The sequence below is a fragment of the Bubalus bubalis genome, chromosome 9 (genome assembly GCF_019923935.1).
Source record: "Bubalus bubalis isolate 160015118507 breed Murrah chromosome 9, NDDB_SH_1, whole genome shotgun sequence".
NCBI lineage: Eukaryota > Metazoa > Chordata > Mammalia > Artiodactyla > Bovidae > Bubalus > Bubalus bubalis.
Window position 1 is genome coordinate 61,793,996 of NC_059165.1, and position 26,712 is coordinate 61,820,707.

Consider the following 26,712-nt stretch of genomic DNA (forward strand, 5'->3'; position numbering starts at 1 on the left):
AGTGATGGCCACTCATGGTAGGATAGGTAGGATAGGTAGGCCACTCATGGTAGGATGGTAGGATAGTGATGTGTGGTGGCCATCACATGTACTTCTTGGACAGCCAACAATTTAGATGTTTGATGTCAGGACACCTTCTTTCTGCCTCTGTGTGTTGCTCATGAGACACATGGATAAGAGGACATCAAATGGAATTAGAGGAAGAATTCATGCCCTGTGAGGTCAGGGATTCCTCAGTGCCACGAATGGAACCTGGCCATTGCCTGTATCTAGTAAATGTTGAATGAATGAATAAACGAGCAAATATACTGATAAATCCCAGTTTTCTTGCTTCTTCCATTGTAGAAGAGTTGGCATAAGGTAGCCTCAAAACTGTTTCTGAAGGCAAAAGTAGTTTAGGAGACAAAGTCTTCTGATGCTTATTTGGTTTAATTATTTATTATCAAGATGTTGAAAAATTGTGCTTACCAGGAATGGATGATAAACAAGTTTCTGAAAGAAAAAACAAGAGAATAGAGAATTTAAATGATGGCAGTTTAGTTGAGAGAAGGTGCCATGTGTATGCAAGAAATAACTTGAAACAAGTACAACATTGACTGAAATCTTGCATCACAGGCTGTAAATTGTGTAGAAACTCAGAAAAGGTATGGAATGAATACTTGGCAGGGTGCTAGAGCTAGAAAAATCGTATTTCAGTCCTGTTCTACAACTAGCTTGCTCTGTGACTTTGTGAAAATTACTTCTCTGGGCCTTAGTTATTCATCTCTAATGTGAGATAGGAACAGCTATATCTCTTCTCTGAATGTAAACTGTTGCTGAAACATTAATCCTGAGGTGACCTTTTTCTCCCAAGAAAATCCTTTTCTTTTACTCTCTCTAATTAAAGTTGAATAGTACAGAAATATTGTAGTATTACTGCAGAAAAATACACAAAAGATTAATAATAGTTTTCTCTGGGTGGTAAGAATATAACTTTACGTTTCTTCTAGATTTTATATATTTTTTATATTGTAATAAATTTTATTACTTTCAAAAAATGAAATAAATGTGACTTTTAAAAGAAATACCATGTGGCATAATAGAGGTGTTTCTTCCTAAATGTGATATGCAAATATTCAGTTGTTTTGAATTAATATTTAAGAGAGTATATTTTCTTCACTTAGTGTAAGAAATATCTTGGGCTTGAAACTTGACTATAGCACTTACTAGCCTTGTGACCTTTGGCAAGGTGTTTAGCATTTCTAATTTCAGTTTTCTTGCTTATAAAATGGAGATGATAACACATACCTGAAAATACTGATGTGAGGATTAAATTAGAAATTGTTTATAAACTCAGTGTTTAGCATGTCGGACATGACTGGAGTGACTTAGCATGTATGCACAGGGAACTTAAACTGTAAAGTTTTAGAAAGCTATGCATCAGTTTTCATTTGTGTTACTCTTTAAAAAGTATGTTTATTCTCACGTTTATTTTCTTGTTTGTATGCCAAGAACTCATTGGGAAGATAATTAAGATTAAGCTGTGAAAACAGATTAGTCTTTTTTTACAGCTATTAAAACTATTATTTCATCAGAACAAAGCAGCTGTCTTTTCTTTTTTGGTTGTTTATGTTGAGGAATTATTTGTATTTAAGTAATTGTTTAGCAGTAGCAATCTCTGAACCTGTAACAAATCAGTTATTAAACGTTAAAACATGAATTAGATTTCAAGGTAAATCAGAATAAAAAGTAAATTATAAAGCTTATCACTGTACTTTTTCTCAGAATTCGGAAGTCATCTGAGTCGGCTATCTGCTCTTTCTCTCTGTACCAATGAACTTGAACTGCGGCTGTGGCCTGGACTCGGCATTCAAACACGACAAACTGACCTCTGGTTGTAGAGATATCTTGAAGATGCTGAAGAACAAACACAGAATTCACAGAATGGAAGAAATTGTTTCACCATATACTGTGATTTGGGGTGTCAGTTGCAGTAAGTGTGCATGATTTTCATCATGATTATTGACAACTGATTATACCTTAATCAAAATAAGGAGCTTGCTGGGCATCTTTTGTACTTTATAGTCAGCTGTAAGTTTTTATCTCAATTTCATGGAGTTGCGTTTAATGAGAAAGCTTTTATTCTTTTTCCCAAGAACCGCTTTTCAAAATAGAAAACCAATTAGTTGAGAAGTCTTCACTTTTTTGTGTTATTTTTTTTATTTAGTACCTATGAAGGTACAGATTTAATCTTTATTACTGGTTGAGCAGCATGGGAAGTATTGTAATTTGTTAATGATTCTGAATCATGACTTAGAGGAATTGGGCCAAAATCACAACTTTTCCACTAGAGGGTTGAAGCTCATCATAGGAACTTGGAAGACTTTTAACCTTTTTGGAACTCCTGTTCTTTTTCTGTGAAATAGGGGTAGAAAAATGCTCAGCATACTTGAGGTTTTGAGGCTCATTTCAGAGACATAATCTGAAAACTTTCTTTAAAGAATGAAGAGTTATATTGATATGTAAAAAGTATTTATTAACAACAGCTAGTACAGTCTCACAATTCATACATGAACAAGTGGCATTTGTGGTAAGTTTACCCCTTAAGTCCTAATCTCCCTCCTCTCCTGTTCTCAGCTCCAGGGTCCTCTGGAATCTGGAATCACATTTCAGGTTATAACTTGGCCCTCAGACCAAAGAGAAAGGACCTAAGGTCCTTCTGCCTGGTGAGACCTAGGTAAGACATAATGATCACCAGCCCAGCCCTTGAGCCTGATGTCCAGGGCTGCATATTATAAGAAGGAATGCAGCAGGAGAGAAGACTTGTGCCTGATAGCATCTGCTGAAAGTGGGCTTCCAGAATTGATAGCACTGCTCCTAACTCATAACGACATTGTTTCCTGTGTCTCCCATCCTGTATCTGGGTAAGTTCCAGCTTTACTTCTCATACCCTAGCCAGCAGTGGCAATAGTTCCAGTTCTGTTAGGTTTGAAAACTGGGAGACAGAGAGCCTGCAGAAGATAGCAACCTTAGCTTGGTTTGACTTAGCTGATTGAATCCTGCTGTTTCCAGTGAATGATAGAGGAGGCATCTAAATCCTGATCTCTGACTGTGACCCAAGCCAGAAATAGATATGGTTTTGCTTGTTGACTTCTTCAGAAGGGCATCTTGTGGCCAGTTAAGAGAATGTGATGAATTGAACCTTGAGGTCAGGCAGAGCATCGTCTGCTTGGAGAGAACCATCTAAGAACTGCCTTCCAGAGCTGGAGGATTGACACAGCGCAAAAGTCTAAAGAGCATAGGATGAACCATGAATTGCCCTGTGACACTGAACAATTATTAAATGTTTTCTGGGACTCAGTTTTCTCATATATAAAGAATTTTAATCCCTGAGGTCCTTCTAGTTTTCTCTTTTCTTCTTCTTATACCTTTGATAAACCCTACAATTTGTCTATAAAATCCAAACTCCATTATGCACTGTGCATAGATTACCTTGGTAAACACAGGGGCTACAGCACAAGTGGATCCCAACAGGCTGCTGCAGGGACTCTGCATCTGGTTAAGAAACAGAAGAGACACTGTCATCCATGTTGTCAAGGCTCTGAAACCTTAGTTGAATGGTGGCCATGGGCTAGCTGTTACCACCCACACTATAAATTTACTTTATGAAAGGGGTGATATTCCTAAATTAAATGTCAGTTTGGATATCTGCTCCAATGCCACCCCTTTTTCCTCTCTCCTCCAGTATTCCGTTAGTTGAGATGGTGAAATACAACACTAGGTGATTACATTTGAGAAATAAGTATTGGTGATTATTTAGAGACTGTACATTAAAGGTTTAAATAACTTCTAAATTTTACTCACTAGATTTTTTCCTTCCTCCTTACAGTTGTTCTTGTATCTTTTAGGTTTTTGAAAAACATCCCCCTCTCCTTTTTTAATTACAAGGGAATTCATTCCTTGGATAGTTGGAATATTCTATTATGGGACTGAGCTCCTAGAAACCAACTGTCCCTTATGGTCTGGCACACAGACAAATGGCCAACCCACAGAACTACCATGGAGTTATTTCTGAGACCCATAGATTTCTTTCTTGTTCCTTCTGAGGTCATGCGGCTGGAAGCTTTTCCTGTGTATACTTTTCAAGAAAATTGCATTGATTCCTTCCTCTCTGGGACTGTGTCTCCATTACTGAAACCCCTCAGAAAGCTTTTAAAGTTGAACCTACCCTCTGGGGGTCAATACACAGTGGTTGAACTAAGGTAGAATAACTTGATCTGATGTTAGAGGTTTCATTAACGGGAGAACTGATGGTCAGAGACACTCTAGTGGTTTTCTTCTTTATCCTGTAGGGGAAACAAAACCAAACACAATCCAGTTAAAGAAAGATTAGAGGTGGCTTTGATACAAATGCCTCACTGAATACATGAGTATATACTAAATTTATGACATTTTTACCTTTAATTCTTATTTTTCTTTTGGTTTGCGTAATAATTCAAGTGTTTTCTCTTTGAGCAAGTATTAGTAGATTATGGCTCCTAGTCGTTTTGGTTTAGATTTCCTTTGTCTTTTCCTCCAGCCCATAATCAGTGGGCTCTTACTGAACACTTAAATTGCAGAAGAAAAAACTTCCAAAGCAAATAATCAGATTGCACTTTGGAAAGTTGATAAATTGATTGGTATATTTTTTTAAAAGTAGAATTCCCCCTATAGTCATACATGACAAATGCACATTCACATTTTGTACTTACTCTGACATTTCTGTCACATATGCCAAGCATAATCCCAGAGAAAAAACGTTTTCTCACTTCTCTGGGTACTTACCTATAAGAAAGGGAAAAAAGAAATTCTATCTAAATCTGCTGAGAATTTAATGAAATGTAGTTCAAGTATATTATATTCATACGAGGACCAGCAAATTAATTACAAACAGCAGATCAATCCAAAACATCTGAATTCTTGACTAAGGATGGAACTATTTTAATATCTGCAGTGTAAAAATTCCAGATGTTTGCCTTTATGAAGTTATGATGCTTGTACCCAGAAGAACTGCTGACTTATTTCCCAAAAATGTCATTTCAGAGGGCATATATTAGTATCTCTGAATTTGCATTTTGGTTTGAAGTCCTCAGCATATTTGTTATGATAAAAAATCCATTGAACCTAATTATACTTAAAAGCTTTTGCACAGCAAAGAAAATGGTCGATGAAACAAAAAGACAACCTACTAAATGGGAGAAAATGTTTGCAAATGATATGACTGATGAGGAGTTAATATTCAAAATACATAAGAAGCTCATACAGCTCATCAATAAAACAACTCGATTAAAAAATTAGCAGAAGACCTGAATAGATATTTTTCCAAAGAGGAAACACAGGCACATGAAAAGATGCTCAATGTTGCTAATCATCAGGGCAGTGCAAATCAAAACCACAACGAGGTATCATTTCATACCTGTCAGGGTGGCTATCATCAAAAGAACCCAAATAACAAATGTTGGCAAGGATGTGAAGAAAAGGGAATCTTTATACCTTGTTGGCAGGGTATACTATGGAAAATAGTATGGAGATTCCTCAAAAAACTAAAAATAGAACTACCATATGACTCAGGAATATCTACTGCTGGATAGGTATTTGGAAAAAACAAAAACACTAATTTGAAAAGATACATGCACCCCAGTGTTCACAGCAGCGTTATTTACAGTTGCCAAGATATGTAAACAATCAAAGTGTCCATCAACGGATGAATGGATAATGATATATATACACAGAATGAAAGTGAACGTGAAAGTGAAGTTACTCAGTTGTGTCCGACTCTTTGCGACCCCATGGACAGAGGAGCCTACCAGGCTCCTCCGTCCATGGGATTTTCCAGGCAAGAATACTGGAGTGGGTTTCCATTTCCTGGAATACTCAGCCAGAAAAGGAATGAAATTTTGCCATTTGCAACAACACGGATGGACTTGGAGGGTATTGTGCTAATTGACATAAGTTCAGACAGAGAAAGACAAATACTGTATGGTGTCACTTATATGTGGAATTTATTACAGAAAACTAGAAGGCAATGGCACCCCACTCCAGTACTCTCGCTTGGAGAATCCCAAGGATGGAGGAGCCTGGTAGGCTGCAGTCCATGGGGTCGCTAAGAGTCGGACACAACTGAGCGACTTCACTTTCACTTTTCACTTTCATGCATTGGAGAAGGAAATGGCAACCCACTCCAGTATTCTTGCCTGGAGAATCCCAGGGATGGGGGAGCCTGGTGAGCTGCCGTCTATGGGGTCGCACAGAGTCGGACATGACTGATGCGACTTAGCAGCAGCAGCAGCAGCAGCAGTGAATATAACAAAAAGGAGGCAGACTCAAAAATAGAGACCAAGCTAGTGATTGCCAGTGAGGAGAGGGAAGTGGGGAGGGGCAATATAATAATAGGGAATTAAGAGATACAAGCTATTATGTATAAAATAAGCTATAAAGATATATAGTACAATACAAAGAATGTAGTCAATGTTTACAATAACTATTAATGGAGTATAGGCTTTAAAAATTGTGAGTCACTATATTGTACACCTGTAGTAGTTTAGTCACTAAGTTGTATCCAGCTCTTATGACTCCATAGACTGTAGCCTTCTAGGCTCCTCTGTCCATGGGATTCTCCAGGCGAGAATAATGGAGTGAGTTGCCATGTAACTTATATAATATTCTACATCACTTGTAACTCAATTGAAAACAAAACCCTTTGAAACACATTGCTGTGTTTACTATAAGGAAGGGATGTAAATGATCATATTATCTCTGTGAAGACTTAGTAGAGAAATACATCTCAGTTCTTAGAATCAGGAATAATTGGGCTTCTCCTGTGCAACTGGTTTAGTTTTTCCTCATAGATACTGTGGATCTTAATATTGGTTATATTTCCCTCTGCATTAGCTACCTGAAAGTCTAATGCTCACTTCATGAAAGCCAGTAATTCAATAGCGACTAGAGTCTGAATCTTCTAAATCTGTAACCTGATGCTTTTCTTTTTTTCATTTTATCTATGCTGACAGAATGTGGTCCACTGGAGAAGGGAATGGCAAACCTCTTCAGTATTCTTGCCTTGAGAACCCCATGAACACTATGAAAAGGCAAAATGATAGGATACTGAAAGAGGAACTCCCCAGGTCAGTAGGTGCCCAATATGCTACTGGAGATCAGTGGAGAAAAAACTCCAGAGATGCTAAAGCTGAAACTCCAGTACTTTGGCCACCTCATACAAAGAGTTCACTCATTGGAAAAAACTCTGATGCTGGGAGGGACTGGGGGCAAGAGGAGAAGGGGACGACAGAGGATGAGATGGCTGGATGGCATCACTGACTCGATGGACATGAGTTTGAGTAAACTCTGGGAGTTGGTGATGGACAGGGAGGCCTGGCGTGCTGTGATTCATGGGGTCGCAAAGAGTCGGATATGACTGAGCGACTGAACTGAACTGAACTGAATGCTGATTATTTACCCACACCGGCATAGATCACATGACCCCACAAGAATCTTTATTTCTTGATAGAAGAGGTACATTGGAAGATGTAGACTAGCTTGAATAACAAAATATTGTAATTTCCAAAAAGCCATTGGTTTATGGAAATGGGATTATGGAAATTGTAATTATTCCAAAAATCCAGGCTATATAGTCACTTTACACTACAATTCTTTAATGGACATAAAATAGACTTAAAAAATCTCTTGCAAAAGTATTTGATACCATCATTAGGACTAGATTTATCTAATCTCCTTTTAAAAATCATTATTTATTTATTTATTTTTGGCAATGCTGAGTCTTTGTGGCTGCACTGGCTTTTCTCTAGTTGCAGAGAGCAGGGGCTACTCTCTGGTTGAGGTGTATGGGCTTATCATTGTGGTGGCTTCTCTTGTTGGGCTCTAGAGTGCGTGGGCTTCAAAAGTTGTGGCTTAGTAATTGTGGCTCCCAGGCTCTAGAACACAGGCTCAATAGTTGAGGCACACAGGCTTAGTTTCTCTCTGACATGCAGGATCTTCCCAGACCAGGGATTGAACCCATGTCTCCTGCATTGGCAGTCAGATTCTTTACCACTGAGCCACCAGTGAGGCCTGTAATCTTCTGATCTCACGATATAATACTGTAATAGTTGGTGTCTTTTTTTAGTCTTAAAACCCCCTTTATCATCTTAAGGTTTTATAATCATTTTAGAGTTAATTTACTTAAAACTTTTGATGATATAAAAGATTTGCTCTTTCATGTTTTATTTCCTATGGTGGATAATGGCTTCAGAGTATGCATTTTATTATTATTTAAAATTTACATATATATTATGTCTATTCCTTTATATTTATATATAATAAATTCCTTTCCATTCATTTATATATAATAAATTCCTTTCTATTTATTTATATTATAAATTTGTAAACTTACATCTGCAAACTGGAACTACTTTTTAACTGAGTTAGTTGTTTTTTAATTTTCAAAGAACAGATAGAATTTTTCTTTGGTTGTTCAGAAGATAGCTATAATTCTATGAGTGTATAAGGGCTGAAGGGATTGCAAACACACACAGATTACCTTTATGTCCAAAACTGGGCACAAAAAGAGTCTCTAAATAGGGTAGAATCAAGTAGTGTTAACTGTATTTATTTGATTTGGATCGTTTTTCTAATGAATGAAAGCTTCACAAACACTCAAACTTTTGAATTAGCCAAGACCCCAGGAGCAATACAAAGGAGTTTAGAGTTAGCTGGCACAATGAAAGTATATGAAAAGCTCAATACAGCAAAAGATACATGGTAATAATAATATAGGAGCTGTCTTAGTAATTTATTTAACTTATATGCAGAGTACATCATATAAAATCTCAGGCTGGATGAATCACAAGCTGGAATCAAGCTTGCCAGGAGAAATGTCATCAACCTCAGATATGTAGATGATACTATGCTAAAGGCAGAAGAGGAAGTAAAGAGCCTCTTGATGAGGGTAAAAGAGGAGAGTGAAAAAGTTGGCTTGAAACTCAGAATTCAAAAAACTAAGATCATGACATCCAGTCCCATCACTTCATGGCAAATAGGAGAAAAGTGGAAGCCATGACAGATTTTATTTTCTTGGGCTCTAGAATCACTGTGGACTGTGACTGCAGCCATGAAATTAAAAGATGTTTGCTCCTTGGAAGGAAAGCTATGACAAACCTAGACAGTGTATTAAAAAGCAGAGACATCACTTTGCTGACAAAGGTCCATATAATCAAAGCTATGGTTTTTCTATCCATAGTCATGTACGAGTGTGGGAGGTAGACTATAAAGAAGGCTGAGAGCTGAAAAATTGATGCTTTTGAATTGTGGTGCTGGGGAAGACTTTTGTCTTGGACTCAAGATAATCAAACCAGTCGATCCTAAGGGAAATTAACCTTGAATATTCACTGGAAGGACTGTTGCTGAAGCTCCAATACTTTGGCTGCCTGATGCAAAGAGCCATCTCATTGGAAAAGACCCTGATGCTGGGAAAGATTGAAGGCAAAAGAAGGGGGTGGCAGAGGTTGAGATGGTTAGATAGCATCACTAACTCACTGGGCATGAATTTGTGCAAACTCTGGGAGATAGTGGATGAGGGAGGAGCCTGCTATGCTACAGTCCATGGTATTGCAGAGTTGGGCATGACTTAGCAACTGAACAACAGCAACAACATCTTAGTAATACCACAAAACATCAAAAACACAAATGTCAGAAGACACTTAATAATGCCAGTGACATCACAAGACAGCATGTAATCACCCCACAGGCTGCTAGTAATAAGTGCTATGATTTCAAAGGAGACAGAAGCTTGACTGGTATAATCAAGAACCCCTTTTTGTAAAATTCAGACTTAAATTGAAGAAAGTAGTTTCCCTACTGGACCATTCCCCACTGGACCATTCAGATATGACTTAAATCAAATCCGTTATGATTTTACAGTGGAAGTGAGAAATAGATTCAAGGGATTAGATCTGATAGAGAGTGCCTGATGAACTATGGACAGAGGTATGTGACATTGTATAGGAGACAGGGATCAAGACCATCCCCAAGAAAAAGAAATGCAAAAAAGCAAAATGGTTGTCTGAATAGGCCTTACAAATAGCTGTGAAAAGAAGAGAAGCTAAAGGCAAAGGAGAAAAGGAAAGATATACCTATTTGAATGCAGAGTTCCAAAGAATAGCAGGAAATAAAAAGCCTTCCTCAGTGATCAATGCAAAGAAATAGAGGAAAGCAATAGAATGGGAAAGACTAGAGATCTCTTCAAGAAAATTAAAGATACCAAGGGAACAATTCATGTAAAGATGGGCTCAATAAAGGACAGAAATAGTATGGATATAACAGAAGCAGAAGATATTAAGAAGAGGTGGCAAGAATACACAGAAGAACTATACAAAAAAGATCTTCATGATCCAGATAATCACAATTGTGTGTGATTACTCACCTAGAGCCAGACATCCTGGAATGTGAAGTCAAGTGGGCCTTAGGAAACATCACGACAAGCAAAGCTAGTGGAGGTGATGGAATTCCAGTTGAGCTGTTTCAAATCTTAAAAGATGATGCTGTGAAAGTGCCGCACTCAATATGCCAGCAAATATGGAAAACTCAGCAGTAGCCACAGGACTGGAAAAGATCAGTTTTCATTCCAATCCCAAAGAAAGGCAATGCCAAAGAATGCTCAAACTACCGCACAATTTCATTCATCTCACACGCTAGTAAAGTAATGCTCAAAATTCTCCAAGCCAGGCTTCAACAGTACATGAACCATGAACTTCCAGATATTCAAGCTGGATTTAGAAATGTCGGAGGAACAAGAGATCAAATTGCCAACGTCCGCTGGATCATGGAAAAAGCAAGAGCGTTCCAGTAAAACATGTACTTCTGCTTTATTGACTATGCCAAAGCCTTTGTGTGGATCACAACAAACTGTGGAAATTCTTCAAGAGATGGGAATACCAGACCACCTGACCTGCCTCTTGAGAAACCTGTATGCAGGTTAGGAAGCAACAGTTAGAAATGGACATGGAACAAAAGACTGGTTCCAAATCAGGAAAGGAGTACGTCAAGGCTGTATATTGTCACCCTGTTTTTTTTAACTTATATGCAGAGTACATCATGAGAAACGCTGGGTGGGAAGAAGCACAAGGTGGAATCATGATGGCTGGGAGAAATATCAATAACCTCAGATATACAGATGACACCACCCTTATGGCAGAAAGTGAAGAGGAACTAAAGAGCCTCTTGATGAAAGTGAAAGAGAGATCAGAGATCAGTCACTCAGTCGTGTCCGACTCTTTGCGACCCCATGAATCGCAGCACGCCAGGCCTCCCTGTACATCACCAACTCCCGGAGTTCACTCAGACTCACGTCCGTCAAGTCAGTGATGCCATCCAGCCATCTCATCCTCTGTCGTCCCCTTCTCCTCTTGCCCCCAATCCCTCCCAGCATCAGAGTCTTTTCCAATGAGTCAACTCTTCGCATGAGGTGGCCAAAGTACTGGAGTTTCAGCTTTAGCATCATTCCTTCCAAAGAAATTCCAGGGCTGATCTCCTTCAGAATGGACTGGTTGGATCTCCTTGCAGTCCAAGGGACTCTCAAGCATCTTCTCCAACACCACAGTTCAACAGCATCAATTCTTCGGTGCTCAGCCTTCTTCACAGTCCAACTCTCACATCCATACATGACCACAGGAAAAACAGTAGCCTTGACTAGACGGACCTTTGTTGGCAAAGTAATGTCTCTGCTTTTGACTATGCTATGTAGGTTGGTCATAACTTTCCTTCCAAGGAGTAAGCGTCTTTTAATTTCATGGCTGCAGTCACCAGCTGTAGTGATTTTGGAGCCCCCCAAAATAAAATCTGACACCGTTTCCACTGTTTCCCCATCTATTTCCCATGAAGTGATGGGATCGGATGCCATGGTCTTCGTTTTCTGAATGTTGAGCTTTAAGCCAACTTTTTCAGTCTCCACTTTCACTTTCATCAAGAGGCTTTTTAGTTCTTCTTCACTTTCTGCCATAAGGGTGGTGTCATCTGCATAGGAGAGTGAAAAACTTGGCTTAAAGCTCAACATTCAGAAAATGAAGATCATGGCATCTGGTCTCATCACTTCATGGGAAATAGATGGGAAAATAGTGGAAACAGTGAGAAACTTTATTTGTTTGTGCTCCAAAATCACTGAAGATGGTGACAGCAGCCATGAAATTAAACAATGCTTGCTCCTTGGAAGAAAAGTTATGACCAACCTAGACAACATATTAAAAAGCAGAGACATTACTTTGCCAACTAAGGTCCGTCTAGTCAAAGCTATGATTTTTCCAGTAGTCATGCATGGATGTGAGTTGGACTATAGAGAAAGCTGAGTGCCGAAGAATTGATGCTTTTGGACTGTGGTGCTGGAGAAAACTCTTTGGAGTCCCTTGGACAGCACAGAGATCCAACCAGTCCATCCTAAAGGAAATCAGTTGTGAATATTCATTGGAAGGACTGATGCTGAAGCTGAAACTCCAATACTTTGGCCACCTGATGTGAAGAACTGACTCATTTGAAAAGACTCTGATGCTGGGAAAGATTGAAGGTGGGAGGAGAAGGGGATGACAGAGGATGAGATGGTTGGATGGCATCACTGACTCAATGGAGATGAGTTTGAGTAAACTCTGAGAGTTGGTGATGGACAGGGAGACCTGGTATGCTGCAGTCCATGGGGTCACAAAGAGTTGGATACGACTGAGCGACTTAACTGAACTGTTGTGCCAATACTGTCCTTTTCTCTTTATCTCCTGTGTGGGGAAATAACCATTCAGTGATATGGAATGCTCTAGGGTCAGATTGCCTGGGTTTACCATTTATTAGGTATATTAGGTTTACCTCTATTACCTCTATAAGCCTCAATTTCCCAATCTGTAAATCAGGCACAAGAATAATGTTTATTTCTAGGGCTGTTTTGAGGAAAAATGAGATAGCCTACAAAGGCACTTAACTCATATTTGTGCCACATATCAATCACTCAATAAATGTTAGATGCTATCTTTATTGTGATCAGTCAGTTCAGTTCAGTCGCTCAGTCGTTTCCGACTCTTTGCGACCCCATGAACCGCTGCACGCCAGGCCTCCCTGTCCATCACCAACTCCCGGAGTCCACCCAAACCCATGTCCATCTAGTAGATGATGCCATCCAACCATCTCATCCTCTGTCGTCCCCTTCTCCTCCTGCTCTCAATCTTTCCCACCATCAGGGTTTGTTCCAATGAGTCAGCTCTTCGCATCAGGTGGCCAAAGTATTGGAATTTCAGCTTCAAAATCAGTCCTTCCAATGAACACCCAGGACTGATCTCCTTTAGGATGGACTGGTTGGATCTCCTACCAGTCCAAGGGCCTCTCAAGAGTCTTTTCCAACACCACGGTTCAAGAGCATCAATTCTTCTTCTCTCAGCTTTCTTTATAGTCCAACTCTCACATCCATACATGACCATGGGAAAAACCATAGCCTTGACTAGATGGACCTTTGTTTGCAAAGTAATGTCTCTGCTTTTTAATATGCTATCTAGGTTGGTCATAACTTTCCTTCCAAGGAGTAAGTGTCTTTTACTTTCATGGCTGCAATCACCATTTGCAGTGATTTTGGAGCCCAGAAAAATAAAGTCAGCCACGGTTTCCACTGTTTCCCCATCTATCTGCCATGAAGTGATGGGACCAGATGCCATGATCTTCGTTTTCTGAATGTTGAGCTTTAAGCCAACTTTTTCACTCTCCACTTTCACTTTCATCAAGAGGCTCTTTAGTTCTTCTTCACTTTCTGCCATAAGGGTGGTGTCATCTGCATATCTGAGGTTATTAATATTTCTCCCGGCAATCTTGATTCCAGCTTGTGCTTCCTCCGGTCCAGCGTTTCTCATGATGTACTCTGCATATAAGTTAAAAAAGCAGGGTGACAGTATACAGCCTTGACATACTCCTTTTCCTATTTGGAACCAGTCTGTTGTTCCGTGTCCAGTTCTAACTGTTGCTTCCTGACCTGCATACACGTTTCTCAAGAGGCAGGTCAGGTGGTCTGGTATTCCCATCTCTTGAAGAATTTCCACAGTTTGTTGTGATCCACACAGTCAAAGGCTTTGGCATAGTCAATAAAGCAGAAATAGATGTTTTTCTGGAACTCTCTTGCTTTTTCGATGATCCAGCGGATGTTGGCAATTTGGTCTCTGGTTCCTCTGCCTTTTCTAAAACCAGCTTGAACATCTGGAAGTTCACGATTCACGTATTGCTGGAAAGATACGAGCATCTGAATGCAGAGTTCCAAAGAATAGCAAGAAGAGATAAAAAAGCCTTCCTCAGCGACCAATGCAAAGAAATAGAGGAAAACAACAGAATGGGAAAGACTAGAGATCTCTTCAAGAAAATTAGAGCTACCAAGGGAACATTTCATGGAAAGATGGGCTCGATAAAGGACAGAAATGGTATGGATCTCACAGAAGCAGAAGATATTAAGAAGAGGTGGCAAGAATACACAGAAGAACTGTACAAAAAAGATCTTCACAACCCAGATAATCACGATGGTGTGATCACTCACCTAGAGCCAGATATTCTGGAATGTGAAGTCAAGTGGGCCTTAGAAAGCATCACTATGAACAAAGCTAGTGGAGCTGATGGAATTCCAGTTGAGCTCTTTCAAATCCTGAAAGATGATGCTGTGAAAGTGCTGCACTCAATATGCCAGCAAATTTGGAAAATTCAGCAGTGGCCTGTCTCCTGGACACTGTCACAAACCTCCATCCGTAGTTCATCAGGCACTCTGTCTATCAGATCTAATCCTATTTCTCTAGATCTATTTCTCACTTCCACTGTATAGTCATAAAGGATTTGATTTAGGTCATACCTGAATGGTCTAGTGGTTTTCTCCACTTTCTTCAATTTCAGTCTGAATTTGGCAATGAGTTCATGATCCGAGGCACAGTCAGCTCCTGGTCTTGTTTTTGTTGACTGTATAGAGCTTCTCCATCTTTGGCTGCAAAGAATATAATCAATCTGATTTTGGTGTTGACCATCTGGTGATGTCCATGTGTTGGACATCATCATTATTGTGATGGTGATTGCTATAGGTAGATCCAGGGAGAGTTCCACCTTTCCTCAGAGGGTTCGAATCTAGTTGTCTTTGATTTTTCTTCTCTTGTGAACTTACAGTCCTTATATTAATAGTGCACTTCTGGGTTTTTTTGGCCATGCCATATGACTTTCAGGATCTCAGTTCCCAACCAGAGATTAAACTGGGGCCACAGCAGTGAAAACCTAGAATCCCAGCCAATAGGCCACAAGGGAACTCCTATAATACACTTTTGTTTCCAATTCTTTACTGTTGTGTACTTTCACCGTATATCAGGTTCCTTAAGATCAAGTGTCTTTCCATGTGTCTCCCATCCCCAAAGTATTTAGTCCAGTGTTGAAGACATAATAGGCATGGAGCTGATTGATTTTATAGATTATTGCATGAGCAGATGCTGTTAACAGTTGTCCTAGGAGGTGTGTGTTAGTTTGTGTTATTTCCCTCAATACCACTCCACAAATAAAAGCAATTGATATAGAAAGATTCCTCCTCTTCCAGAAAAGGGAAACCTCTGGACTGTTGGTGGGACTATAAATTGGTATAGCCACTATGGAGAGCAGTATGGAGATTCCCCAGAAAACTAAAAAATAGAGCTACCATATCCAACAGTCCCACTCCTGGGCATATATCCGGAAAAAACCATAATTTGAAAGGATACATGCACCCCTGTGTTCATAGCAGCACCATTCACAATAGCTAGGACATGGAAGCAACCTAAATGTCCATTGATGAAGGAATAGATAAAGAATATGTGGCACATATGCACAATAGATTATTACTCAGTCATAAAATAGAATGAACTAATGCCATTTGTGGACATAGATGGGCCCTAGAGATTTTCATATTGAGTGAAGTAAGTCAGAGAAAGACAAATATCATATCATATCACTTATATGTGGAGTCTAAAAAAGTGGTACAAATGAACCCATTTACATAACAGAGTTGAATCACAGACTTTGATAAACCTTATGGTTACCAAGGGGAAAAGGGGAGGAAGGAATACATTGGGAGGCTGGGATCGACATATACGTACTATTATATATAAAATAGATAACTAATAAGAACTTATTGTGTAGCATATGGAATTCTATTAAATACTCTGCAATGACCTATATGGAAATAGAATCTAAAAAGAGTGGATATGTGTTTGCATATAACTGACTCACTTTTATGTACAGCAGAAACTAGTACAACATTGTAAATCAACTATATTCCAATAAAAAAAAATGGAATATAGCCATCTTAGGTGAAGTTAACCAATCACAGAATTGCAGACTAAGACATGGTAAATCTTGTCTAACATCTTCAGAGAACAAAACTCTAAGGGTCCTAGAGGTTATGTATTTGCTGAAGGTCATGCAATCTGTTGGTGGAAGAGTCAGGATTAGAATCCAAATTTCATGTTTTCTAATGCAATCCATATAGGCCTGTAGCAAATGAACTCTATATTACTGGATAAATGTAAAACTGCAGATATTAGTCTGAGTAGTTGAGACGGCAGTGATTTTTTAATTTTTTTTTTATCAGAATAGAGCATTTTTGTGGTTCAGAATTCACTGGGTAATGGAAATCATTTTTAATTTGTGTATTAGCTTCTCGAAGATCTGTTTTGTTTACTCTTGTATCCCTAGTGGCTACAATAGTGCCAGGCACATAGGAGATACTCAATAAGTATTTGTTGAATGAATACATTTGTTAGCAATCTTGGCTGAGACATCAGTTGAGAATGTTTGTGACTTCTGGAGATTCTAACCTTTAAGTATCAGACCCTGGAAGGAAACCCTAGAAACAGCAGGGAAACTCTGGCTGTGGAAGGAAGATAAAAATGAAATGCTTCCCCTCATGGGAAGAGAAGAATTGAGAGAAAGTGTAAGAAACATTTGGAACTTCTTGGAAGAAACATTCTGAAGGAGATCAGCCCTGGGATTTCTTTGGAGGGAATGATGCTAAAGCTGAAACTCCAGTACTTTGGCCACCTCATGCGAAGAGTTAACTCATTGGAAAAGACTCTGATGCTGGGAGGGATTGGGGGCAGGAGGAGAAGGGGACGACAAAGGATGAGGTGGCTGGATGGCATCACTGACTCGATGGACGTGAGTCTGAGTGAACTCCGGGAGTTGGTGTTGGACAGGGAGGCCTGGCGTGCTGCAATCATGGGGTTGCAAAGAATCGGACACGACTGAGCGACTGATCTGATCTGATCTGAAAGAAACATACCTTATAAATAAAAGGTCATTTGGTTCAAGAGGCTAGAATTTCGTTTAAGCCTCTTGGCATATTTTGAAGGAGAAGCTAGAAAACATCAGCAAAATAGTTTTGGTGGTGAATGAAATTCAAGTTTTTGCCCACCTTCAAATTGTCCTATGCTCCCTGGCTAATGAGAAAAAAAGAGGAAATCCAATTCTTATAAAGGGAAGCCCCCCTCGCCCCCAGCAACATCTCAGATGCTTCTTGTTCTAAGCATGAACAATGAAACTTCATGCACAAGGCACTAGACAGCCTGTGCTGTCATTTCATCAGTGGCATGAAGAGTCCAGGCAGGATTTCCCATCTTCTGTCCATGATCTTCCAGCTGATAAAAGGGAACAGTGATAACTAATAGAGCCGTGAGATGTCCTGAATCTTACTTTGGGATATGCTACTGGTTAGTGTGAATTAAACCATCTGTGTCTGAAGATGATATAGAAATGGATAAAAAAATAGAGACACCAGATAGTGTGGGAGAGAGAGCATTAATTCAGGATTGACGAAGTCTGGATTTCGGTTCTAGATCTATCATTAATTAGTTATATGCCTTGGACAAGACTCTCTGGTGTATGCATGTGCACGTGCACTCAGTTGTGGCCACCTCTTTGCGATCCCATGGATTGTAGCCCATGAGGCTGATCTGTCCATGAAAATTTCCAGGCAATGATACTGGAGTGGGTTACCATTTCCTACGCCAAGACCCTTTGGAGTCTTGGTTATCGCATATCTAATAAGAAGTGAGAAGGTTTCTTCTAGGTCTGTTTGCATTTTCAAAATATTTTAGAAATTTGATCACAGCAAGATCCTCTATGACCCACCTCCCAGAGTAATGGAAATAAAAGCAAAAATAAACAAATGGGACCTAATTAAACTTAAAAGCTTTTGCACAATGAAGGAAACTATAAGCAAGGTAAAACAAGGCACCCTTCAGAATGGGAGAAAATAATAGCAAACAAAGCAACTGACAAAGAATTAATCTCCGATATATATAAGCAGGTCATGCAGCCCAATTCCAGAAAAACAAACGACCCAATCAAAAAATGGGCCAAAGAACTAAACAGACATTTCTCCAAAGAAGACATACAGATGGCTAACAAACACATGAAAAGATGCTCAACATCACTCATTATCAGAGAAATGCAAATCAAAACCACAATGAGGTACCATCTCATGCCGGTCAGAATGGCTGCTATCAATAATTATTGTCTACAAACAATAAATGCTGGAGAGACTGTGGAGAAAAGGGAACTCTCTTACACTGTTGGTGGGAATGCAAACTAGCACAGCCACTATGGAGAACAGTGTGGGGATTCCCTAAAAAACTGGAAATAGAACTGCCATACGACCCAGCAATCCCACTGCTGGGCATACACACCAAGGAAACCAGAACTGAAAGAGACACGTGTGCCCCAATGTTCATCGCACTGTTTACAATAGCCAGGACATGGAAGCAACCTAGATGTCCATCAGCAGACAAATGGATAAGAAAGCTGTGGCGCATATACACAATGGAATATTACTCAGCCATTAAAAAGAATACATTTGAATCAGTTCTAATGAGGTGGATGAAACTGGAGCCTATTACACAGAGTGAAGTAAGCCAGAAAGAAAAACACCAATACAGTATATTAATGCATATATATGGAATTTAGAAAGATGATAATGATGAGAGACACAGATGTAAAGAACAGTCTTTTGGACTGTGTGGGAGAAGGCGAGGGTGGGATGATTTGAGAGAATAGCATTGAAACATGTATATTACCATGTGTGAAATAGATCGCCAGTCCAGGTTCGATGCATGAGACAGGGAGCTCGGGGCTGGTGCACTGGGATGACCCAGAGGGATGGGATGGGGAGGGATGTGGGAGGGGGGTTCAGGATGGGGAACACATGTACACCCATGGCTGATTCATATCAATGTATGGCAAAACCCACTACAATATTGTAAAGTACTTAGCCTCCAACTAAAATAAATTAATTTATTTTTAAAAATTTGATCTTTTAAAATCTCTGATTTTCATATTTATTGGAATAGATTTTCATATTTATGGAATAGATTCCATCAGAGGATGAGGGAAAGAAAAATGAATATTTGCACTAAAGGCAAAAGCAGTCAGCACTTAGGACTGGGGCTTAGACTGCCATTCCAGAATGCAGAAGTTTGAAAGATGAGATGGGCTTTAGGTAACAGCTTAAAATGTGATTTATTTATGCAAATAAACCTTTCAGAACTCATTTGCGTAAGTTATAAAACCAAACCAAGCATGAGAACCACCCCTCTTCCTTCCAGAAAAAGAATATTTCTAAAAGAAAGCTCACTCTTCTCTTGCTAAATCCACTGTAGTCATTACATTTGATACTCATGTATTTTCCTCTAGGAGATAGAAAAGGAGGTTTTCAGGAAGAAAAACCCTTTTGCTCAGCTGCTGTGAAATAATACTATACTCTAGAGTTATCAAAATGATATGGTGGATTCAGAATATGTGTGGGCCCTATGTGTGACCTGTCCTGAAGTGTTCCTTCTTGATTTTAGGTAGCACTGAGGATGTCCTTGAGAGAAAAAATAGCTAGGGATTTCACTTTGGTGATGAGTTATGCTAGCAGGCTTCACGTCTCACGTAAATGGTAACCTTTGCTGAGTGTAACCCTAGCTCTTTGTAAAGAGAACAGAATTAGACTCCACCAAATGAAGAGTCCAAGACCTTGGCAGTCTTACCCTGGAAAGATGACAAGATACATAGAGATCAGGAACAATGATGAGGTTCTCATAATGCTGCCTGAATAGGATGTCTGCAGGGTTAGACTAGCTTCATGGATGTAATGTAAGTTCAGTGGTCTGAGAAGTAGAACATCAGGTTTGTTTAAAAGTACACAGTGAAACAATCTGATAGTAGCTACAGTTAGGCAAAAATTGGGGAAACAGAAGGGAAGTCAGGCAGATTAGCAACATAAAATGTTTCAAAGTGTCACCTTAGTGGGAATACTTAGTGAAAATTCACACAATAAGCTAAATTTGGTGCATTCTTTTTAAGTGTTAAGTTATTTGATGGATCAGTTTGAATTTCCAGTTTTTTTGTTTGCTTATTTTATTATTTAGTATATATTTTAAATAATAAGTTACCTTTATTTACAGAATGATAATTAATATGAATTGTCCACAAGGGAACAGCTGTTATGGAAGACATGTATTTTTCATGCATGATGAGGGAGGCAAAATAGTTGAGGAAGGAGATACATGAGTTAAGTCAGAAAAGGTGTTGTGAATTGTGTGTGTTTAATGATTTCTGTCATTTTTGAACAAGTCTAGAGCCTCTATACTCTGTGGCCCACTGTTGTTAGTCTCTGCAAAAATGAATTTGACATATCAACATATTTAAGCTGTTTGAAGAGAGGATAGTATTTGACATAAACTGACTATTTTGGTGATGGCTTTGAAAAGTTCCTGAGGATATTTTGGTACACAGGAAATTCTTTTTTAAAAACTTTTTATTTTATATGGACCTATAGCTGATTAACAAACAACGCTATGATAGTTTCAGGTGAATAGTGAAGGGACTCAGCCATATATATACATGTATCCAATCTCCCCTAAATCCTGCTCCCATCTAGGCTCCCATATAACAGTGAGCAGAGTTCTTTGTGCTATACAGTAGGTACTTGTTAGTTATCCACTTAAAATATAGTAGTGTGTACATGACCATCCCAAACTCCCTAACTATCCGTTCTCCCCATCCTTCCCCCTGGCAACCATAAGCTTGTTCTCGAAGTCTGTGAGTCTGTTTATCTTTTGTAAGCAAGTTCATTTGTATTATTTCTTTTTAGATTCCACATATAAGGGATGTCATGTTAGTAATTATATTTCTCCTTCTCTGTCTGACTTACTTCACTCAATGTGACATTCTCTTGGTCCATCCATGTTGCTGCAAATGACATTATTTCATTCTTTTTTATGGCTGAGTAATATTCCATTGTATATATGTACCACATCTTTTTTATTCATTCCTTTGTTGATGGACATTTAGGTTGCTTCCATGTCTTAGCTATTGTAAACAGTGATGCAATGAACACTGGGTTGCATATTTCTTTTTGGTTCATGTTTTCCTCTGGATATATACCCAGGAATGGGATTGCAGGGTCATATGGTAGCTCTATTTTTAGTTTTTTAAGGAGCCTCCATACTGTCTTCCATAGTGGCTGTACCAATTTACATTCCCATCAACAGTGTAGGACAATTCTCTTTTCTCCACATCCTCTCCAGCATTTATTGTTTGTGGATTTTTTTATGATGGCTGTTCTGGCTGCTCTGAGGAGGTACACAGAAAATTCTAAAAATGCACCTTATCATTTCTTCCCCAGCTGATCTAGACCATTCCTCAGTAACAGTGGGTTTTATTTTTCCAGATCTCTTGATCATTTATCATACTGTCTTCGTGTTTGGCTGTTTCTTTGTCTTTTGTTCTCTCTTTCTTGCTTTTTTTGTATGTATGTATGTATATCTGTATTTTTAAATTGTATTTATCAATTTTGGCTGTGCTGGGTCTTCATTGCTAAGTGTGGGCTTTCTCTAGTTGCACATGGGGGCTGCTCCTGGTTGTGAGCAGGCTTCTCGCTGTGGTGGCTCCTCTTGCTGCAGAGCAGTCTCCAGGTGCTCGGGCTTTAGTAGTTGCAGCTCCCAGGCTCTAGAGCACTGGCTCAGCAGCTCTGGTGCACAGGTTTAGTTGCTCCACAGCATGTGGGATCTTCCCAGACCAGGGATCAAATCCATATCCCTTGCATTGGATTCTTTTCCACTGTGCCACCAGGGAAGAGTCCTTTGTATTTATTTTTATGTATTTGTTTACTTATTTATTTTGGCTGTACCACATGATTTGCAGGAGCTTAGTTCCCCAACCAGGGCAACAGGGTCATGGCAGTGAAAGTACTGAGTCCTAACCACTAGATCACTAGGAAATTATCCCTCTCTTGCTTTTTAGAAAAATAAATCTCTTCTATTTTCAACACACGAATGTTAAAGGTAGGATTATTTTCTAGATGACTGGAAATTTTACTTAATCACACTCAGTGTTTTACCTTTTCCTAATGTTTTGTCAAATTTCTCTATTTTATGCAGTGCCAAAGAGATTATCAATTACGTTTTTTTCATGTTAAAGTAAAATACTCACTGTCCGGGTTCTCGTGATTTCTCCAGTAGCTAAATGGTATTTTGATATAAACCGGTTTTAAAGGATAACTGTTACATGCTAGCTATACTTACCAGGTGGCGCAGTGGTAAAGAATCTACCTGCCAGTGCAGGAGATGTAAGAGACGTGGATTTGATTTCTAGGTTGGAAAGATCCCAACTAGCATACATAACTAGCATACAGATTTCTATTTGGGTATCTGCACCATACTTGTTTTCCTATTGTCAAGGTCCACATTGTTCATGACCTTTCTCAGACTGCTTCTCCATCAAAGGATGCCTGATCATGTGTTAGGAATGTTACTACTTCTTCCCCCTGATGCTAAGAAGCTAAATGGGCTTGGAAACAACTGGGACTTATCTTGAAACTCTTGCTCACTGAGGTGCTTTTTTGGGGCATATGATCTCTCTACTGTGACTTGATGTTTTAGGTCAGGAATTCAAGAAGCATCAACTGGGCAGTTCATCTCTGATCCATGTGTTTTCAACTAGGGCAGCTGGGCCTTGAGAGCACATTTATCCAAGATGGTTCCTTCACTCACAAGTCTGGCATCTTGGTGATAGTTGGCCTCTCTCTCTCTTTCCACATGATATCTTTTCCTCTTGGGCTGGGTCTTTCTGTACCACTTGGGCTTTTCATAGCATAGTGACCTCAGGGTAGTTGGATTTCTCACATGGAGGCTTAGGGCTCTAAGAGCAAGTATTCCAAGACTATCTCTCTTTTAAAGAAAAAATTGGTTTTGTTTTTATTTCTGGACCCTTATTTATGGTGGTATAGGAACCAGTTTTAAAAGACCCAGTTTATAGAGTTCTTCTATACAAAAAATTCAGACCTTAAGGCTCAAATACTAAGATAAACAGATATTTGGTTTGAATTATATGGCAAACCACTTTTTACTTTGTTAGAGAATTTTTAAATTTAGCTAAAGATTGGACTTGACATTTTTTCTCTTATTTGAGGATAAAATACTGAAACTCAAGTTTTCAGTGGTGACAGAAACCTAGACTCCAGGAGAATAATTTGCAACACTTCTGGTCTTATTCTTCAGCACCTGCAGTGACTGCTGGACAGAGATTGTTGCCAAGAGTTAAGAGTCCTACTGTTTTGTAAATAGCAACTTTCAATCCAGCTTTGGCAGATTGACAAAATTTGTATTTTGCAAACTCTCCTCACCCCCAGAACCCTTTTTTTTTAAAAATTTATTTTAATTGGAGGCTAATTACTTTACAATATTGTGGTGGTTTTTGCCGTACATCAACATGAATTAGCCATGGGTGTACATGTGTCCTCCCATCCTGAACGCCCCCTCCCACCTCCCTCCCCACCCCATACCTCTGGTTGGGGTTGTCCCAGAGTACTGGCTTTGAGTGCCCTGCTTCATGCATCAAATTTGCACCGGTCATCTATTTTACATATGGTAATGTACTTGTTTCAGTGCTGTTCTCTCAAATCATCCCACCCTCACCTTCTCCCACACAGTCCAAAAGTCTGTTCTTTATATCTGTGTCTCTTTACATCTGTGTCTCTTTAAACCTAATGTTCTTTACATCTGTGTCTTGCATATAGGGTCGTTGTTACTGTCTTTCTAAATTCCATATATTTGTGTTAATATACTATAATGGTGTTTCTCTTTCTGACTTACTTCACTCTGTGTACCAGGATCCACTTTCATCCACTTCATTAGAACTGACTCAAATGCATTATTTTTTTTGTAGCTGAGTAATATTTCATTGTGTATATGTGCCACAACTTTCTTATCCATTCGTCTGCCAATGGACGTCTAGGTTGCTTCCATGTCCTAGCTATTGTAAACAGATGTTTACAGTAGTGCTGTGATGTGATGTGCTGTGATGAACATTGGGGTACATGTGTCTCTTTCGATTCTGGTTTCCTCGGTGTGTCTGCCCAGCAGTGGGATTGCTGGGTTGTATGGCAGTTCTATTTCCAGTTTTTTAAGCAATCTCCACACTGTTCTCCATAGTGGCTGTACTAGTTTGCATTCCCACCAACAGTGTAAGAGGGTTCCCTTTTCTCCACACCCTCTCCAGCATTTATTGTTTGCAGACTTTTTGATAGCAGCCATTCTGACTGGCGTGAGATGGTACCTCACTGTGGTTTTGATTTGCATTTCTCTGATAATGAGTGATGTTGAGCATCTTTTCGTGTGTTTGTTAGCCATCTGTATGTCTTCTTTGGAGAAATGTCTAGTTCTTTGGCCCACTTTTTGATTGGGTCATTTATTTTTCTGGAATTGAGCTATATGAGCTGCTTATATATATCGGAGATTAATTCTTTGTCAGTTGCTTTGTTTGCTATTATTTTCTCCCATTCTGAAGGCTGCCTTGTTCCACCTTGCTTATAGTTTCCTTCATTGTGCAACAGCTTTTAAGTTTAATTAGGTCCCATTTGTTTGTTTTTGCTTTTATTTCCATTACTCTGGGAGGTGGGTCATAGAGGATCTTGCTGTGATTTATGTCAGAGAGTAGAACCCTTTCTTGTACACACTTTATAATTTTTTTCCTTTAGACTTCCAAAGTTATCACACCATCAAGGCACATCAACACTGACTTGTTTTATACCAACCCTTTGATAGGCTGGTTCAGACAAAGACACAAACTTCTCTGTGAAATTTGGACATTCCAGTCCTCCATTTGTCTTTAAACAGGAAGAGCCATTACTTTAACACAAATGACACCCTCTCCAGTGGTGGCACTCTGAAGCAGACAGGCCAGTTGTCGAGTCATCTTAGAGGTGGGGGAGATTAGATTCCTTCTAATGTCTTTCATATCCTGCTAAATTCATAAGAGACTGATATTTAATCCTAAAATTTTTATTTCCTTTTATATTTAGCCTAAAATAGAAAGAGGATGTTTGTCCTTTTTGATACCATTGGCTGAAGTACATAAGTTTTTATGTTATAAGATCATGCTCAGTTTTTAAAAAAGGCTCTTCCATTTCTGTTTGTCCTCATCACACACATGCAGAGTTATTGCCAAGAGGAATGTTGTGTGCACAAGGACAGTTAAGACCACATACTGTCCTTAGCTGAGAGTCAGATTACCCTCCACATGGACAGCGGCATGTGCTAGAGCTGTGTGTAACTAAAAGAGTCCTAGAGAGGAGAATCTGTAGCATTAAGCAGGCTTTGCAAATTAGAGGGAAAAAAAAAAAACCAAAAAACCAACTGACGAAACCAGATCATGTACAGTAGTCCTCTGTGAGCTTGATTTTAACAACTTAAAATGAGATTGATCACTAGCACTGTACTAATGACATTATATACATTATTTCATTCACTCCTACAAAAATTCCAAGATGTAGACATATTTTTATATTGGGAAACATAAGCTTATAGAGGTTATACACATTGCCCAAACCCACATAGCTGATGAACAGTGAAGTCAAGAATAAAATCAACACAGTCCTTTTCTAGAGCAGTGAGCTTTTAACCTCTACTATATGAAATATACTTTCTTGACCTGTGTACTTCTTGAGAAATAGGAGGAAAGGGGACCTAGGTTCCAATGAAAAGCCTAGCCTTTGTCAAAATTCATGTTTGTTTTACTTGTATGAATCTATTTCATGATTTTCTCTTCTGTGTTTCTGTCTCTCTTCTAATACCCCCACTGTCTTGCTTACTGTATCTTTATAGCTTTGGGTTTAGGAGGGACCTTATAAGCATATGAACAGAGATGTCCGTTCATAATCTTCTCATATACAGGACACTGGGTCAGAAACTTAACTCGGACAGCGGTCTTGTTTATTAGAATAAACAAGATATATAAGAAATCTTAGATACATAAGATATATATATATATATATATATATATATGCTTAGATATATAAGAAATTAGATTTGGTGTTGAGATTAATCAAACTGGGTGGTGTATAAAAAGCTAATTCCAAAGTGTGAGAGAGATGTGTGGTTAACTGTATTGATTTCATTTGGGAGATATGAAATAGCTTTGGGTCAAAACTCCAAAGACCCATATCAGAGAGCTTGGGAGAGGCAGAGCTGAAAGTTTGTTCAATAAATAAAAATATTGAGACCCAAAGGACAAATTCTCACTAAGTCCAGTCCCTGCCCCAGAATATGATATAATGATCAGATCAGATCAGATCAGATCAGTTGCTCAGTCATGTCCGACTCTTTGCGACCCCATGAATCGCAGCACTCCAGGCCTCCCTGTACATCA

General features: G+C 39.1%; 1 protein-coding gene and 1 long non-coding RNA gene across 3 annotated transcripts in view; one reads left to right on the forward strand and one right to left on the reverse strand.

Moving 5' to 3' along the window:
- Nucleotides 1–3,301, forward strand: part of LOC123335074 — a 27,745-nt gene extending 24,444 nt beyond the window's left edge. Inside the window, exons 3-4 of the long non-coding RNA XR_006553378.2 lie at nucleotides 1,765–1,972; nucleotides 2,617–3,301. This is a non-coding gene — a long non-coding RNA (uncharacterized LOC123335074). The remainder of the gene's footprint in view (nucleotides 1–1,764; nucleotides 1,973–2,616) is intronic.
- The window catches only part of MYOT (myotilin), a 27,286-nt gene extending 22,969 nt beyond the window's left edge, over nucleotides 1–4,317 (reverse strand). Inside the window, exons 1-4 of one of the 2 annotated variants that reach the window (XM_044947623.2) lie at nucleotides 4,208–4,317; nucleotides 3,472–3,534; nucleotides 1,755–1,896; nucleotides 469–492 (exon numbers count right to left, since the gene is read on the reverse strand). In XM_044947623.2, the coding sequence (XP_044803558.1) occupies nucleotides 469–492; nucleotides 1,755–1,896; nucleotides 3,472–3,534 (229 nt within the window). In that variant the 5' untranslated portion in view covers nucleotides 4,208–4,317. The remainder of the gene's footprint in view (nucleotides 1–468; nucleotides 493–1,754; nucleotides 1,897–3,471; nucleotides 3,535–4,207) is intronic. The other variant, XM_044947624.2, reaches the window with a different exon arrangement.
- Nucleotides 4,318–26,712: the final 22,395 nt, after the last annotated feature.